The sequence below is a fragment of the Pinus tabuliformis genome, chromosome 5_2, assembly GCF_031772625.1.
Source record: "Pinus tabuliformis cultivar Carrire ecotype Pingquan chromosome 5_2, CPIR1, whole genome shotgun sequence".
Classification (NCBI taxonomy): Eukaryota; Viridiplantae; Streptophyta; class Pinopsida; order Pinales; family Pinaceae; genus Pinus; species Pinus tabuliformis.
Window position 1 is genome coordinate 470,919,984 of NC_142306.1, and position 19,083 is coordinate 470,939,066.

The following is a 19,083-nucleotide window of genomic DNA, read 5'->3' on the forward strand; positions in this document are numbered from 1 at the left end:
TACCTTCCCAAACTCCAATTTTGTGAAATTGACCCAAAGAGGGAAAAGAAAAAAAAAGGAGAGTAGTAAACTTCCAATTAGGTGAGCAAGACATTGTCCCTTGGACTGGAAGCGCTCACCTCCACAAGCATAGCCAACTATAGGAATATGCCACGTGTACTGTGTATATCCTGAGTAACTATGGAAGAACACCAGAATGTATCTTGACCAGATCCTTCATCTGTCATTCCTCCAGGTACTCCAACTAGTCTTCCTTGAGAAACAAAGTAATTTTAGTTCCCCTGCCCAGGGGCTCTCCGTTAACGTCTCTAGTAACAGTAAACGACCCCCCGGCCTGGGATTCCCAAATGTATTGCTCATCGTCGTTGTGCTTAGTGGTAACAATCACTTTCTCAGCCACAAGGTAGGCTGAGTAGAAACCCACACCGAACTGACCGATCATGCTCACATCCGCCCCGGCCTGTAAAGCCTCCATGAACTCCTTGGTCCCCGATCTCGCAATGGTTCCCAAATTGTTCACCAAATCGGATTTAGTCATGCCTATTCCCCTGTCAATAATGGTGAGGCATTTGTTAGACTTGTCGAGCACAAGCCGAATGAAGAGCTCCGGCTGAGCATCGAGCTTACTCTTATTCGTTAGTCTTTCAAACTAAATTTTGTCTAGCGCATCGAACAAATTGATGATGAGGTCCGAGAGGAAAATCTCTTTGTTGTTGTTGAAACTGTTGATGATGAGGCTGAGCAGCTGATAATTTTCAGCTTGGAAAGTGAAAGTCTCCACCTCGCCTCTCTCCATGTTCACACCCACCATTGGAATTTGAATTGCAACGAATCAAATAGAATAGAATAGTGAACCAAACAAGTATTCAGCGCCTTCCTTTGTTGATCCTTTGTAGATCCATGCTGATCCGGTCTCATCCACGATTTTGCTTCATAGATCCCAACAGAATGGTGCAGTCAGCTCTCCACTCTCGATTGATCCAGGGTGAAAAACACAACCACAAGATCTAGCAACAAACACCAACCCAATATTGGATTCATCATAGGCTCGATTCAAGAACGTTGGTTTCAGCTTTCAAATATTCATGCAGGAAAATGAATTAGCATTGTGGATCTCAACATCTGATTACTAGAGCCTCCAAACAACTGCGAACAGAGCCTATTCATGATCACATATCTTCTCCCACATGAATATGATGGAAAAATACAAAAAAAAAATACATGCTGCAAACATAAAAATAATACTCTCAAAACAAACACACTCTCTTATTATTTCCCTCAGCCTAGGATGGGCCAAGCCTAGGAGGGCCAAGCCCTCAAGACTCTGATACCATGATAAATTTCCATAAGGAAATCTATATTTTCATTAATCAAATAATGTTACAAATAAATATATGAAGTGTTGTCTCAAGATAGGGAAACTATCTTGGACACTCAATCACTTGATTGAGAGAATATCTCAACCATACAACAATATAGGAAACAACTCTTAACTAATAAGAACAAACTCCTTTACATAAAAAGAATCACAACTAAGACAAGTAAAAACTACATTTCCAACAAATAAAACCCTAACATATGACTAGCATAATCATGAAATACAACTAGCTTTTCATTATAAGGCTTCTAAACACAGCGAGGAATGAAAGCCATTTTGAAATAGTATTATTGTAAGGCTTCTAGAGGTAGTGAGGAATGGTAGGCACTTTGAAAAAATATTGTTTTCTAAGTGAAGTCAACTCGAACTTTCTGCTATTAGTATAGTTCAAAGATATGTTAGGTATAATCATCATTATTTTCATTTTCCAGTTATTTTTCATCATATTATTAGATTTACATTTGTGGGGATATATATTATTTTTTAAAACTTATGTATTATGGTGATTATTAGTCCCTAACATCTAGCAATGGTATGAGACTATAGTAATCAAAAACGATTGTTTAAATACTATTTTGGATACTTCGTGTTACAATTAATCTAAATTTTTTAAAATTTTTAACACTATATTGTATTGACTATACTGCATTTTATTTGACCATCTTATTTGACCTCTTCCCAAAGGCAAGAGGAAAAAACTATATATTAAATTATATATTAAGTTAAATTTGTTTCGTTCCTATTTTCACAATGTAAATTAATGTTAAAATTAGTTTAGGGGTATTGAATGCTAAGCTATTTAGTATGCCATTCATATATATGTTATGTTATGATAGAGTTATATATTTAGTATGCCATTCTTATATATGTTATGTTATGATAGAGTTATATATATGTTATGTTAGGATAGAGTGCTCATCGTTGATTTCCAAGTGGTTGATGCATGTCCAGCCACATTTTGTTCTCTTAAGCACACAACCAACCAAGTGGTGAGTTGATTGCCCAGTGCACGGTGTATGTGCAACCACACTCTGTTCTCTCCAGCAACAAGTTGGTTGTGTGCATGACACCGAAAAGCACATCATGAAAGCAATCTCACTGAAGAGGCTTCCCTTCGAGTTATCAGAGCATCAAGTTTTCCAGTTATCAGTAAATCTCACTGAAGAGGCTTCCCTTCGAGTTATCAGAGGATCAAGTTTTCCAGTTATCAGAGACCACTGAGCACTGCGTTATCAGAGACTACTGGAAATAATACTGAAGTTTTCCAGTTATCAGAGAAGCCTTCAGCCGCTATGCAAGGTACGAAGGCCGCATTGGAAAGGCTACTGGATTTTTCTAGTTTTCAGCGCAGCCTTTAGCGGCTATGCAAGGTAAGAAGGCCCCATTTGAGATGCATCCAATACCCTGGAAGCAACCCAAGATAGTGATTGTATAAAAACTCTACTCAACCAATGATAGTGATTGTATAAAAACTGTACTCAGTTAATTTCTTTTAACTACTTTTATTCCTATTCGCACACTCCCGCTTGCAGACAACACAGTGGAACAAGGATATCTAATAGTTATGTAAATGAGGTGAGATCATGTTCACGATGAGATTCGCCTACCTATTTTCTGTAATGAATAGAGGTCCAACTTTATGTACTACTATGTAATAGTAATGGGTATTTCTTATCGTGTTACATTAACCATACATGTTATAGCTTATATCATGTTAGTTAATTATGACTAGTACCTTATAACGAGCTTTGTTCAGGTTACTAGGATTTAATCATCATAACCTTTACAGTACTAATACCATAAGTAATGACTATCTAACCTATTACTATTAGTAACAAAACAGAGAACACTATGCTTGTTTGAATCGTAATGGCTCGTATAACCCTAATCAAAGTTGCTACTATGATTATCCTAACTAAGCTTATTTCGATATCTAAAGTCATACCTTATTACTGGCTCTGTAATGCGTATCATAATTAATAGGCCTATTTGGAATTAGAGAACACACTAGCTTACTATCAATCCCATAGAAGAAGTGAGAGATGTTGTAACTTATGAACATTGATAGCTTGCTCAAGCTTGAATGCCATTGGATCTATCTGAAGAACTTCATTATAGCAAGCAATAGCTTTTGCATAATGCCCCTGCCAATATCAATTTGTTAAGTTATAAAACAGATCTTACATGCACCTTTATTTCTCACCTGTTGTTCGTAGATTATTGCTAAATCACTGTACCAGGAAGACTTTATTTCTCACCTGTTGTTCGTATATTATTGCTAAATTATTGTACGAGGTAGACAAGCCTGTTAGCATATTATTGCTAAAATACTGTACGAGGCAGACAAGCCTGTTGTTACAGCTATGGTTGCGTTATAAAAATTGGCAGCTACACTGATCATATTCGTGCATTAAGTTGGCATTAAGACAAGACTGCAATTACAAGCCAAGCATAAAATCAAAACCGTAAATAGGCAATCAACACAGCATAATCTCTAAAAATTAAAGCAACCAATGTACCATATGCAAAACCACATCTTGAAATCTCCAATTATATTGTGCACAAGTCCCCTGTTAATAATCAATTTACATTTTGCCTTGTTCATAGTAAACGCTCGCTAAATTCTCTGCACATAATCATGGCATATGCACCAACTCCTTGTCACTAAAGTCTACCTAACCACTAGGCCAAGATGTTTTGCACCAGAATTGCACCAGAATTGCTTGTGTAAATGATCATAATAATTAACTATTTTCCATTGAAATGCCCGTTGAAGATTCAACAAATACAGAATCTCTCCCAACTCTTTCCACATTTCCATGCAAGCTTGAGACTCATTATTCTTGTACGAACAATGGGCTTGAAGAGTACTTACAACCTAGCAGGATGATATTTGCTTGCAGTCAACAAATGTAATACATGCGCCTTGATCCAGATATTACCTCAGAATTAACATATGTAATACATGCAACATGCTCCACATGACATGTAATAAATCTGTCATGCTTGAACAATTTTATATAATTTTTAATGTAATAAATCTGTCATGGTTGAACAATTTTATATAATTTTTAATTTTGTGGAAAAACTTGTGAACAGTTCCGAAACCAATGTTTCAGACTAGTTTAGTGAGTCCATCATCAGGGCAATGAGATTTGTATTTGAGAAGAGAGAGCGTGAAATTACCGAGCATATTAATAGTTATTTGAAAAAAAATATTGCTGATGTCTTCATTTGTAGTCTGGTTATAAATAATAAATTAAGAAAGATTCTTCGGCGAAAATCACATGGAATATCATTTGTCGACGCCTTTCGAACCAACTAGTGTGGTTCATCGTAAGGACAAGTTGAACCAACAGATCCAGCTTAGCATGATAAATAGTTTGAACAAAGACTCCAACGGCTAAATTAACGGTTAATTTTGACCTTAGGACCATGTCGAATTCTTATTTACTATTTTTAAGGAAATCAGTTGAATTCGGTAAAAAGGATAGATATAAAAAGGGAATCTGTTTATTTATTTAAATTAATATGTATATATATATATATATGGTTGGTTTGATAGTATATTTATTTATTTATTTTATTCAATTTATAAATTAATTATTATTGGTATTCTACATATATATATAATAATTAATTTATAAATTGAATAAAATAAATAAATAAATATACTATCAAACCAACCATATATATATATATATATTAACCGTTAATGAACCACACTAGTTGGTTCGAAACGCGTAGACAAATGATATTCCATGTGATTTTGGCCGAAGAATCTTTCTTAACTTGATATGGATCACAGAAGCTTAAAGTCAAATAATAAATTAATTAATAATTATTTAATTTAATTATTTAGATAAATTAATTAATAATTATTTAAGTTATAGTTTATAGTTTATAGTTATAGTTTCATTTAATTAAAAAATAAATAAATTTTGATGTGCCGATCTCCTGGCCATTTGTGCTATCAATTTATGCCCATCTACATGCGTGCTCGACCAGTTGTGCCCATCTACATGCATGCTAGACCAGCCTCTGAAGCCAAAGAGCTCCGCTCGCCACTTTCATCTTCATCCAGGCCACCCGTTTTGCTATTGAATCCTCATGCACGTCACACCTGTTTTCCTCATTCAGGTCAAACTTGTTTTCATGTTTGCCATTCGTTTCATATACCAAGTGCCCGTGTGTAACTTTATCGAGACATTCCCCAATGACGGATATGGTCTTTCACAAGACAGGGATGCTTTGGTTCCTCCAGCTTTGTTTGAATTTGTACAAATTAATTATATCGAGCCGCTTCTCCGTTTAAGTAGTCAAAATGCTTGCTCATTCAGCATCATCAAGGAGGGAATAGGGGAAGGGGAAATTGGTGGAAAGAGTTACCTTCCATTGCTATCACAACTGCTTTCTTCGGTTAGCCCGAAGCTAAACAAATATTACACCGACCGCTCAATAACGAATAAACAGAGCTTGGGACCTGCGGAATCGAAAGAGTCAACCACAAATCAAGGCATCAACAACCGGAGGAGCAATCGATTATATTCTCTTTGTATGGAATTACCCACGTCTCTATCTGTTCACAAGGTTTCATTAAATGAATTAGTACGCTGAATGGCTAGGTGTATCTATGAATTTGCTAGGAACATAAGGTGAAGTAAGCCACATCAATCAATTATTAGTAGAGACCATGGGTTCAACCTTATCAATCATGGGTTCTACCTCCCTCACGGTCGGAGTTACGCGTTCTGTGTTCTCTCAATATAGGGACCATCACACCGGATAACAAAATAACAAATCCGTGGGTACTAATATTTTCTATGGAGAGCTTCTAGACGATTTATGATAACCGGATAACATATAACGGAGTATGAAATTTTCATGGGATTCTCTATATCAATTACAGAGGGAAACAAGGAGCAGAATGCATCATACTTGTAATTCAAGGCACAGACCGTTGTCTTTAAAAATAAGAGGCATCCTATATCAGGATCATACCTATGAAACAGAAACCAGAAACCGCTGTCCACAGATGTTGTTGGTCTTGCTGGACTGATTGGCAACCGTTGTCCAAAGATGTTGCTGGACTGATGGTGTTTCAGGACTGATTGGCAACCGCTGTCCACAGAAACCGTTGTCCAAAGATGTTGCTGGACTTGTGGCAAGGACTTGCTGCGACTGTTCTTTTTTTAATTTTCCAATAACTTTTATCATTATTCGATTTACATTGGCTATATACGATTCTTCAAAAATTCTTGTTATTCTTTTTCCTTTTGTGACAAAAAAAAATTAATGAGTCTGACAACTAATAACTCTTCAGAATAATAATACCAGCTTTCTGAAGAGCTTTCTGAAGATATAATATTCAGTTGTTCGATTGATATCAAATTCGTTGATGAGATATTAAAATTTGTATATAATTTTGTTTATGATGATGAGATATTAAAATTTGTATATAATTTTGTTTATGATGATGATAGTGGTTAACACTTTTATTCAGAACAAATTGATCTATCAGATCTATAATTTTCTTAGTTTTTAGTTATCTGGCTCTTCATCTTTCTTGGCGAGATTGGTGCTGTATCTTTTTTTTTTTGTCTTCCAACTTTCTTTTTTGTCTTCCAACTTTCTTTATTTTGCAGTCTCTTCATCTTCATCTCTATTGGTTAAAATAAATAAAAAGGCTATAAATTGATATTAAATTTTTTAAATAATATATTTTTAGATATATTATTTAAAATAAATAATAAATAAAATTGATAGGTTAATATTAAATTTTCCATATAATATATTTTTAAATATATTATATTTAAAATAAATATATATATATATATATATAATAAATATATTTTTTAAATATAGATTTTATTCTTATGATAACCGTAAGTTTTTAAATTAAATTTATATTCTTCTTATTACATGTCTACAAATTAAATTTTTAATGGTAACGCTTTGATCATTTTTGTTGTAACAATTTAAAATTGAGCATTAACTAACTATATTGTATTGAAATTTTTCATATATATATGAAAATGTATAAATTAAGAAAATATTATAATTTTAAGTAGATAAATAAATTATATATTGATTAATATTTATATTTTTAATTAATTTTAATGTTAGAATTTATTTTTGACTAATATTTTTTATTCAAACAAAGGGAAAAATATAGTAAATCAATTAGTTATTGTATTTAAAAAACACTTAAACTTATATAAATTAGAGAGTTTAAACTTATATAAATTAGAGAGTTTTAATTGGGCTTATTTTGGGTGGTTAGGAAAATTGATTGTTATTTTGGATTTTCATATTCAATTCTTACAAGTGACATGTTCACTCATATTGATTAGTGTATTTGAATGTAGAATTCTAATGTTCCAAGTTCTTATTGGTAGTATTTAGATTCAAGGAATCTTTTTCAATATATAAAAAGATAGATTTGATGCAATGATGCATCCGTCATTGTATTGAAAAGTGTTTTCTACACAGAAGTATGAAGGAGATGAGATGTGTAATTCTTTCCATGCTCAAAATGAAGTTTATATGTAGCACTTAGAAAAAATTAATAGCCAAAACATGTATTTAAAAAATAATTAATAACAATAAAATATTTAAATGTCATACATAAATAAAATGTTACGAATAAGATAAACCCACCAAGTGAGCCTTCTAGAATCACTAATTCATTCACGAAGTCAACATTATCCTAGCATTATCCCTTTGAACTTGACTTAGGGTAATTATCCAAGTCTTATTTCCTTAAAGTTTCTAATCCATTAAGTTTATAGACCAATTATCGTAGAATTTGACATGTCCCACATATAAGTTTTATTATCGAGGTCCTACTCCCTTAAAGTTTATAACCAAGGTATCAGGGAATTCGACATTATAATAGCCCCAGTAAAAAAAATCATGTAAAAAAATATAAGATGAAGATCATGGGACATGTTTTTAAAGCTTAATGGTGGGCAAAACATCCTAGTGGATGCCACTTTGATTTATTATGGCTAAGGAAATGAGCAAAGGCATTGGCGAAGGAAAAGAGACATTAATTGGCATTTATTTATGAAATAAAGGAAAATAGGAGAAAAGGAAGGTGAAAAGTCACAAATTTGCATGTGAGGAGGAAAATGAAGAAAATAGAGGCCTCAATGTTAGAAAGGCTTCTGAGGATCAATTCATAGCCTTTTGACAGGTTTTGGGGTGCAACTCTCATTCTATTCTCTCCCTCATACTCTTGGTCACTTAGAGTATTCTTGGAGCACTTTGGCATACCTTGGGTTTGGAGTAAGAATACAAAAGAAAAACAGGAAAGCGCAAGGGGAAAACGAGATCAACGACTACAACTAGATTGTTTTGCAGGTATCGAGTTGCTTGTATGGTTTCGTTGCTAGCTTTGTCATGCATGTGGTTTCTTGGTCATGATCTGTCATTGGCATGGAGGATTACTTGGATTGATAGTGGTTTTGCCGAGCTTTGCCATTTCCTGGATAACCATGGTGTTATGGGTTTTATCATTTTGTTTTATGGTCTGTGTTCTTGTTCCTTATGGTTGTGGCTTGAGTTATTAGTTCCTGGAGCGTTGCTTGGAGAAAGGCTCTAGAAGCCTTGTAACGACTTGGGTTGAGTTACAAGTCCTAGAAGTCTTCGTTGGAAAAACGCTCTAGATCCCTTCGTGGGTTGAGTTACTAGTCCTGGAGCCTTGGTTGGAAAAACGCTCTCGAGCTCGGCAGTAGTTGTGGGTTGAGATACAAGTCCTAGAAGCCAAATTGGAACAAACACTATAGAGCCCTAGATAGCTTAGATAGAGACCAATCAGGTGATGGTTCTGACCGTGAGGTGGAATCACTGGTTGAGAGTTGAGGTGGTTTGGCCTTTGGAAGCCCTAGTTTAGTTTTCTTGGTTTATTCCATTAGATCCCACATTCATGCTTGGAATATGGCACGAGGGTGATTGGATGAAAGAAATATTTGGTTTAGCCCAATCTATGGTCGGGTGATATGTGGAAGTCCCTGACTTGGTTGGATTTTCATATGTTAATAGGAGCTCTTTTCCTCGTGTGTTCTATGTGTAAATTTACTTTTTATTATGTGGCTATGATGTTTTTTCTATTATTGTTGTTTATCTGGTTGTGTGTTGGTTACAAGCATGGTTAATGACAAATTTGAGTTATGGGTCTCATCATTTTTTGGTTAGTAGATGAAATGTTAATGAATGAATAACTTAATAGATGATAATGAAACTATTATGAGAGGGAACCAGACCTTATTGACGATTCTCAGATAAGTATGAACTTCCTATGTTCAAATATGTAATTATGACTTGTAGATTACATGTTCATGATGCGTTTAATGAAATGTCTATCATGGATGCTTGGTTAGGTCAATTTCTGGCCTAAGTTGTGTGTGAAAGGACTTGTCTTGGTCTCATTCATTATTCTAGAGATTTTTATGAAGTTATGGGCAGTGGTATGGAGACTAGCCTAAAAAAGTGGCTTAAATCTCATAGTCACTAACACAAAATTGGGTGAAAAAGTCTACAATCGCATGGAGGCCTTGTTATGGGATCGATTGGAAGGTTACAGCCATATGGAGGGATTTTCATGGGATCTACTGGGGGTTTAGTTCAGTTAAAGAGCAAGTTAACTCAGGCTTGAGCACCTAGGATGGTTCGTTAGCTCTTGGGGGTCCTGTAGCACCTGAGGGAGGTCTCTAAAGTTTCTTTTGTCTATTCCACTTCTTTAAATGTACTTAGGGAGTTGAATCATATCATAGCAACTATTCATCACATTTTTACCCTAATATGCCTAGTAACTTGGGTAAATGGGTAAATTTCAGAGGAGGGTGTTACAAAGTGGTATCAGAGCATGTTTCCACCTTTGGACTGGATGGGCAAAAAGTGGTTGTCATGGATGCATGTAGGTTGTATATGTGCTTATTATGTATGCATGGTGATGGTCATTTTTATAATCGCGTTGTTGTGTATAAGTTGATGATGTTGTTGTTGGGATGTGTTTGTCATCAATGCATGTCAGTTGTATATGTATTTGTTATGCATGTCGGTGTTTATATGTTGTTATGCATGCATTGTCATGGTTATGGTTATGCATGTATGGTAGGCCATGCATGCATCGTGTTAGTCATTATGTAATTTGTGTCATCATGATGTTGTTGGCGTGTTATAATGTTGATATGTTGGCTGAGATGGAGCAAGAGATGCAGATCATCAAAGTGAGCTGGCAACATTGAACCTCAGGCTAAGACTCGATCGTCATACAAGTTTGTATGTTGGGCATGTAGGTATGATGGTTAATGGATTGTTATTTTCATTAGGGTTATATACATGTTTGGCATTCTATTATTGTTATGGTTACATGCATGATAGATGCTAGTGAATCAGTCTGGCCATATACACGTTTGTCGGATATTCATGAATGGTAGTTAATTTGTTTTAATGTGCATTGTAGTCATATGCATGATGGTTATGGTCATTGCAACTAAGATCTTGATGTTATATGTATCTTGCTAATATGGATTGACCTGGGCAGATGGTCATGGTTATGATATTTAGGTATGAGTCAATATGCTTGTGATATTGTGTTGTACTAATCTGGACTAACTTGTGTGGATGTGATAGCCTCCCCTAAGATACACTGAGGTATTAGTTTGGTTATGTCGTCTATTTGGTTTATGTATAATGGTATGTTTATAGATTGTCTGAATGTTTTATTAATTGCGTGATATGAGTGTGTGTCTATAAGAATGCATGAAGGAATGATCTTATTTTAAGATGGTTGTACTAACCCAATATGTTCTTTGATAGTTGATGTGCACTTGAGTGTAAGTGGGTGCTAGTTATAGCATTATGATTAATGATCTTGAGGTGACTATTGATTATGACATGGATGTTAGTCTTGGTAAAGGTTGATTTCAAGTTAATAAACATGATATCTTGATCTTTGGAACATGTGTGAACAGTTGTAGGCAAACATGCTTGGTATTACCATGACACAACAATAGTTGATTTGTTTATATAACTAACAGTTGGGAGATGTGATAACAATTAATAAGACTTAATTACAACAAGGTAGAAGTTAACAGAAAGGAATTTAGTGAGAATTCCATTGGCTATGTTTGGAAAATGCAATTCCAAATGAATGAGCTCTTTGCATGTAGAAAAACTTCTTAACCTTGATTTTGTCTGAAATTATGTGGATATGTGCTAGGTTCATGAACATGTATTTGATAGGTATATTAGCTAGTTTCTAGTTATAGTTGGATTTGTCAAGGAAGTGGAATTCATTGAGAAATTATATGCATATGAGTTTAGTTACAAGGAAGTGTGCTTGGCATGACAAGATAAGGTAATCGATGTATTGTTATGTTTATCTATGCACTGACAATTATGTATTTATCACAGTATGATGCAAGGGATTTCTTGGCAAAAGACACTTCCATGAAATCTTGAAGAAGGCTTAGGTTGAGCTTTCCCTTAGAAATATTGGAAACCCATGGGGTTGAGTCATGGTCTCTGTTAAGAGTCTTGTGCTTTTGTTGCTTTGTGATTTGTTTATGCTTGATTTGTGGCATTGTTGATGTCTAGTTTATGACTATACCACTTTATTTGTGGTGTCATAATGTTATTGGCGCCTCATGGTTTTCTTCTTGTTCTTGCCTTTTATGCTTTGAGGGTATTGGGAATTTGTTGGGGAGGAAGGAAAGTTAATGGAGCTTGGGATGAGATAAATGAAACCCTACAGGTAATGCAAGACTCGAATGAAGCCTAATGCATGAGTAAAGGGTAGTTAAAGGCAAGAATATGACAACCACTTGGATTGGTTAGGTCCATTGGTGTAAATGAATGACGACATGACAATAATGAGAAAGGTAATAGGAAAGGTAAAGCGAATGCTTTTGAGGCGTCAGATGCCTTGGCTAAATTGGGAACTATTCTTCTCAATGTTATGCATGTCGTGCACAGATAAAGGGAGTTCTCTTAACCTTGATCTTATGATATCTGGTAACTATGTTGTGATTACGATTATGCTTATGTCTATATATGTATATGTGTGCATGTAAGTCGTTGACTGATAGGGACATCAGTGATCATGCTTTTTTTATGTTAATGTTTATATGTATACATGTATGTTTGTATGTTGTTGTATGAGACGGTTGTTAGGGATCATGATTGTTTTATGATGATGTTTATATGTTTATATGTATATATGTATGTATGTATGTCATTGTCTAACAGGGACGTCATGAATCATTATTGTGGACAAATGATTGCTTATGAAGGTGAATCACATGAAGGGGTTCTTGGTTTATGAGGAATCAAGTGGGAAGAGTAGCCCGAAGAGATATACGAGTTCAATATCATGTGGACATGTTTTGAAACTATGTGTTTATATTATGCCTATGTGTATGATTTAACACGTAATGCTAAGGATACATCAACAGAATGAAAGCAATGCGGTCTGTGGAATGTTGGACAAGCATGAATAGTATTATGACACTAGAAGCATGGTTTCTTAGTAGAGTCAGTGTGTGGTCTCTGAATGTGCAATACTATTTTTTTATATTTGTTGTATATGTTGTACCTATAGTGTTGTGTACATGTTGGATATGATTGTTTCATTCATATGGTGTTGTGCACATGTTGAATATATAATGTTGTGTACATATGGTGTTGTGCGTATGTTGTATATGCAATGTTGTGTACATATCGTGCTTTATGCATGTTTCATATGTGGTGTTGTACATATGGGGCTATGTATATGTGGCGTTGTGTGCATGTGGTGTTGTGTACATGCCATCCATTTGGCATTTTGTACATGTGGTGTTATGTACACTATTGTTTTTCCATGATCTTGGGTCTAGATTAGAATTGTAAAATGTCTTAAGCTACCAAACCAAGAATCTCAACAAGAACTACTTTGCACAATGGAAAATATATAGCAGTAAATCACATATGCACAAGCATAGACAATTTTAACAAAACATTATAAAATAATGTACAACCCAATATTTGTTATATTAAACCAATATAAATAATATAATAGTCTATGGTATACAAGATACAATGACAATCTTCATTACAGATTCTATGTTGTATATTTTCCTATTGGTACTTCGCTTACGTATTTCTCTCTAGTTGCCCCTTAGTCCTTCAAAGGACAACACAGAGAGACTCTAGGAGGGTTTCCACCTAACACTGTTGCAAGTCACTTCTACTACATGTACACAAGCTGATCCAATCTGCTCTCTAGGCTAGCCAATACTTGAGCTCCAATCTTCCTTTTAGTAGCCCCTTTCATCCAATCTCAAAGAGCTATTTATAAGGCTCCAAACTTCACCCAATCTTTAGCTATAATTTTCACTTCAAGACTTCTTGTCTAGGACTACTTTGGGTAGCCAACATACTTCCCTCCACCAAATCAATGGCACCCAATCCTTCACTACAATTTCTGCTCCTAGGATAGACTTTTGGCCTCCATAAAAATCCCCCCAAATGGCACCCACAGGATCCTAGACAAATTGATCCAAACTGATCCTAAAACGTGGATCCAATAAAAGGAAAACTCACATCTAGGTCTATTGTACCATGTTGTCCTTGACCTTTCCTAGTTAGGGCACTTGCACATTGAAACATCCCCTGTAACATCACCCAAAAAACCCTTAATGATTGTGGCTTCACCTAGGAAGGTTCCCCTATTTATGCCTTGTTTTTATGGGCACGAATCTGCTCTAAAAGACACCCACACATGCACTTTTATGTGGTGGTAATGCCTGCGGCCTACCACAACAACATCTATACCAACAACCCACACAAAATAGATTTTTCTTACCTCGTTTTTTCCACAACAGACCTGTGTTAGCCACTCTTCACACTCGTCCTTCAAGCCCAGATCCTCGGCCCTCCTATAGGATGAGATAGCCCTCCACACAGCCACAAAAAGGCCCCCAAGCAACCCTTATCATCCTCGTTGGTTTGCCTCTTCTCTTGCATGCAAATAGAGGTCTCTTCCTCCTCCAACAAGTTTCCTTTTCCTCTTTTACGCTGCCCTTATGTTGCACAAATGGATGAGGAAATGACCTCATCTCACCTCCTATATATACATATAGAGAGGTTTCCTCAAAACGTCATCATGGGGCTTGTACAATTGTCACATGCCTTCTTAAAACCAAGCTGACCTATACTCCTCATGTGTAAAACCAACCATAAAATTCAAAAATTCATATCTCACTAAGGACAACTTGGAACTCGACGATTCTTGAAGCGTTGGATTCTCCTTTCCACCCTCTATCATCTAATCCCATCACATGTCCAAAGTGCTTTGGGAATTTCCACAAATCATGATGGGCGCAAAACCCCATGCTTGGGTTCCAAGCCCATAAGTGACTCTTGCAGTGCTTTTCCCTCCAATCCCAAACCCTAGGGCTTGGAGTACCTCCCAAGCTACTCAAAAATCAACACTCCCTCTTAGCGAGGGAGGTACTTCCAAGACTAGGAAGTAGCTCATCATCATCATCACTACTCGCAACACTCGCCCAACTCTTGGTGCTCACCACTGTAGCAATCCCTAAAGCATGAACTACACCTCTCTCAGAAGTGTTGCTATCACTAGAAGCATCTTGCTTCTTATTTTTCTCCTTTATCACTTTCCAATCCCTCCATGATTCCTTCTTGCCAGATGTGGAAGCACCCTTGCCTCCCATTGACCACGCACTCTTCTTGGGCTGCAAAGTCTCCCTCTGAATCTACAATATCCCACTAGAACGTGACTCCCTTTGAGCCTTTAGAACTTGAACCTTCTTCTTGGGAACCTGTACCTTCTCCTATGAATCATGCACCTGCACCTGCTACACCTCCTTCCTCCCATGATCCATAGGCTTATCTGTCAGCCTATATAGACCATGTACTCTAACTCCAAGTAAAAACCCATCGGAGCTAGAGCCTTTAGGCATGAGTCTTGCCTTCCCATCCTAGAACAACACCTCAAACCCCTTCTTCCCAATCATGAAGACAAAAATCATGCTATATCTGAGTCTTCGTACAAACAGTACATCCTGGACCCACATCACTAATCCTATCTCCATTCTGAATGACACAACTCCTGATCCTTGGATTTCCTTCTAACTCTTGTTGCCCAACACCATGTGCAACTTCAAGTCCCATTCAACTAGATTCTCGAAAACCTCCTATGACCCTATCATATGTTTCCTCGCACCGCTATCCGCATACCACCCATCCTCATCGATATTTTGCTGCAAGAAATGAGAGATCATAACAAAGTCCTCCTCCTCCAACCTCCTAGTGAGAGCATCTATCTTAGCAGAAGTGGAAACACCAGCGACATACTTTCCTTTATTCTTCTCGTAATATCCCTTCTTCTTCATTGGACATCGTGATGAAAAACGACTCAAGTACTTCTTCTCCTTACCCTTCATTTGTGTTGTAAGTGCCATGTCATCATTTGAAGCCATGTTCTTTGAATGAAGATCCTCGTCTCGCAACTCTTCTTGAATTAATTCATCCCACATATTATTCTAGTCTGGCAACTTCTCTTTGGAAATAATCCCTTTGATGAAGGGCTTTCATTCCTCGGCGAACCCTTTCAAAGCAATCTTCACCATATCTGAATCTAAATTTGTCACACCGATGATAGCAAGCTCATCTCTGACATGAGATAATATCATCAGATACGAAGTCACTCCTTCACCCTGTATCATCTTGGTGGACTTCAAATTATCCTCCAATACCAATATCTGGTTCTCGTTCTTATTCTGGAACAAATTCTGAAGAGCCATCCACATCTCATGTGAACTGTTATTCCCGAACAAATGAGGTATTAGGGAATCCTTCACACCATCAAGGATGATCAATCTTTCCCTCATATCCAAATCCTCATACACTTCCAGCTCCTTTAGGTCAATTGGATTCTTGATGGCTTTCTCGAAAAGCTCCCAGATCTTGTTGACCTCCAAGACCAGCCTGATCCTTTCTTGCCATGGACTGTAGTTGGACAACCCCTCGAATCTATCCTCATACCGAATACCATCTTGCAACTTCAACATTGTCACCTAAAATGTGACCAAATCCCTCTTAAGTTGTACTTCGTTGTGCACAACTCCGATTCACTAACTTCCAAAGTAGCTCAGACATGCTTTGATACCATGTTGTTTTTCCACAATGTTGGGTCTAGATTAGAATCTTAAAATCTCTGACGCTACTAAACCAAGAATCTCAACAAGAACTACTTTTCACAATGGAAAATATAAAGTAATAAATCACAAATGCTTAAGTATAGACAATTTTTAGCAAAATATTGTACAAAAATAAACAACCCAATCTTCATTATATTAAACCAATCTAAATAATACAATAGTCTATGGTATAAAAGATACAATGACAATCTTTGTTGCAAATTCTATGTTGTATCTTGTATTCTGGGTCCTTCACCTCCGTACTTCTCTCTAGTTGCCCCTTAGTCCTTCAAAGGACAACACATAAAGACTCTAAGCGGGATGCTACCTCACAATGCTACAAGTCACTTATGTTGCATGTACACGAGCTGATCGAATCTGCTCTCTAGGCTAGCCAATACTTGAACTCCAATCTGACTTCTAGTAGCCTCTTTTGTCCATCAAAGAGCTAGCATAAGGCTCCAAGCTTCACCTAGTCTTCAGTTATCTTCGTCACTTCAAGACTACTTGTCTATGGCTACTTTGGGTAGCCAACACACTACTCCCTGCCAAATCAATGGCACCCAATCCTTCACTGCAAGTTCTGCTCCTAGGATAGACTTTTGACCTACAAGAAAATTCCTCCAAATGACACCAAAAGGATTCTAAAAGGACTTATCCAAATTGATCCTAAAACGTGGATACAACACAAGAAAAACTCACCTCCAAGTTTTTTGCACCACACAATCCTTGATTGTTCCTAGTTAAGGAATTTTCACACTGCAAAAACCACTGTAACATCACCCGAACAATGCTTAATGACTATGGACCCACCTAAGAAGTCACCCCTATTTATGTGGTGTTGATCTAAGCATGAATATGCTCCAAAACACACCCACGTATGACTCTTTTGTGGTGGTAAGGCTCACAAACTACCGCAACAACCTTTGTACGAGGGGCCCACACAAAATAGATTTTCCTTACCTCATTTTTGCCTCAACAGACCTACGTTAACCCCTCATCACACTCGACCTTCAAGCCCAACTCCTCGGTTATCCTGTAGGATGAGATATCTGGTCTTCCTCTTCTCCTACAACCAAACAGAGGTCTCTTCCTCATCTAATGAGTTTCCTTTTCCTATTCTACATTGCCCTTGTGTTGCACAAATGGATTAGGAAATGACCGCATCTCACCTCCTATATATACACATAGAGAGGGATCCTCCAAACATCATCATGGGGTTTGTAGAACTACCACGTGCCTTCTTAACACCAAGCCAACCCAGAATCATGTGCAAACCCAACTATAAAATAAAAAAATTCATATCTCACTAAGGAAAACTTGGAAGTCAACGATTCTCAAAGCATTGGATTCTCCTTTCCACCCTCTATCATCTAATCCCATCACATGTCAAAAGTTCTCCATGGAATTGGCCAAAATAATGATGGGTGAAAAAACCCCATTCTTGGGTTCCAAGCCCACAAGTGACTTTTGTTGCACTTTTCCCTCCAATCCTCGAACCCTAGGGCTTGGAGTACCTCCCAAGCTACTCAAAAATCAATATGTCGTGCATGTGGTGATATGTACACGTTGTGCAAGTAGTTTTGTGTACATGATGTGAGATGTACACGTTGTGCGGGTGGCACTATGTACATTTGGTATCATGTACATGTCGTACATGTTGTGTTGAGTAGATGTGGTATTGTGTTATGTGTATTGTGTAGTCATTGTATTGTGACATGTGTATTCGTTGTGGTGTACTTGTGTATGTATATGTATTTTGTTGTACATCAGGTGTAGGTGTATGTGTTGCATGTCGGGTGTAGGTGAATGTATTGTGTGGTGTTGTATGCATGTGTGGTTGTATCCATGTGATATACACTATGTGTATGTGTACATGATGGAAGAGAAGCAAAGGAACTGGGTGCTTGTCGGGTGTGGAAATTGATCCAGTGTGTGTATGGAAATAACAAAGGTAGAAGCAAGGACCGATTAAAGGATAACTATCAATATTTTATTTCATTTTTATTATGCATGTGATGTATGATTTTAATTTATGATGGTTACATGTGATATATGATTTTTATTATGTTGGTTGCATTTTGAGCTAACTGGATGTGATATGTTTATACATGATTGTTTGATCAAACACCTAGTTTGATTTGTTTTGACAGGAAGTAAACAGAATTGTAAGTGTACCTTATTGATGGGCCATTGATGAGGTATGATGTGAATTTATTTTTAATATATTTTGACTCTAATGGAAATTATGTTCTTGGTATGGGAAATAATGGAAATTCCTGGTTTGGGTGGTTGAAACTAACTGCAAGAATTAGCAGCAACAACAAAAGGAATTTGAATAGGCAGTAGTATGTTGCTAAAGAACTTTAGGAGAAGGGCCATTGTGGGTCACTAGTACCCAATAATTTCCATTGATTTCCATGGGAATTTTATGACTGGTATGATGGTTTTGATGCAAGGATATGCCTTGTTTTTTTTGGACCTTCCGATAAGAGG

The 19,083-nt window shown here is 36.5% G+C and overlaps 1 protein-coding gene across 1 annotated transcript; it reads right to left on the reverse strand.

Annotated features, from left to right (window-relative positions):
- Positions 1-228: 228 nt before the first annotated feature.
- Positions 229-617, reverse strand: LOC149159694 (uncharacterized). The gene has a single exon (XM_089433537.1). It carries the CDS (start codon positions 536-538, stop codon positions 245-247), a length of 294 nt encoding a protein of 97 aa, XP_089289663.1. The 5' UTR covers positions 539-617; the 3' UTR covers positions 229-244.
- Positions 618-19,083: the final 18,466 nt, after the last annotated feature.

Excerpts from the sequence above, each read along its gene's own strand:
- LOC149159694 (XM_089433537.1), bottom strand. The coding sequence starts at position 538 with ATGACTAAATCCGATTTGGTGAACAATTTGGGAACCATTGCGAGATCG.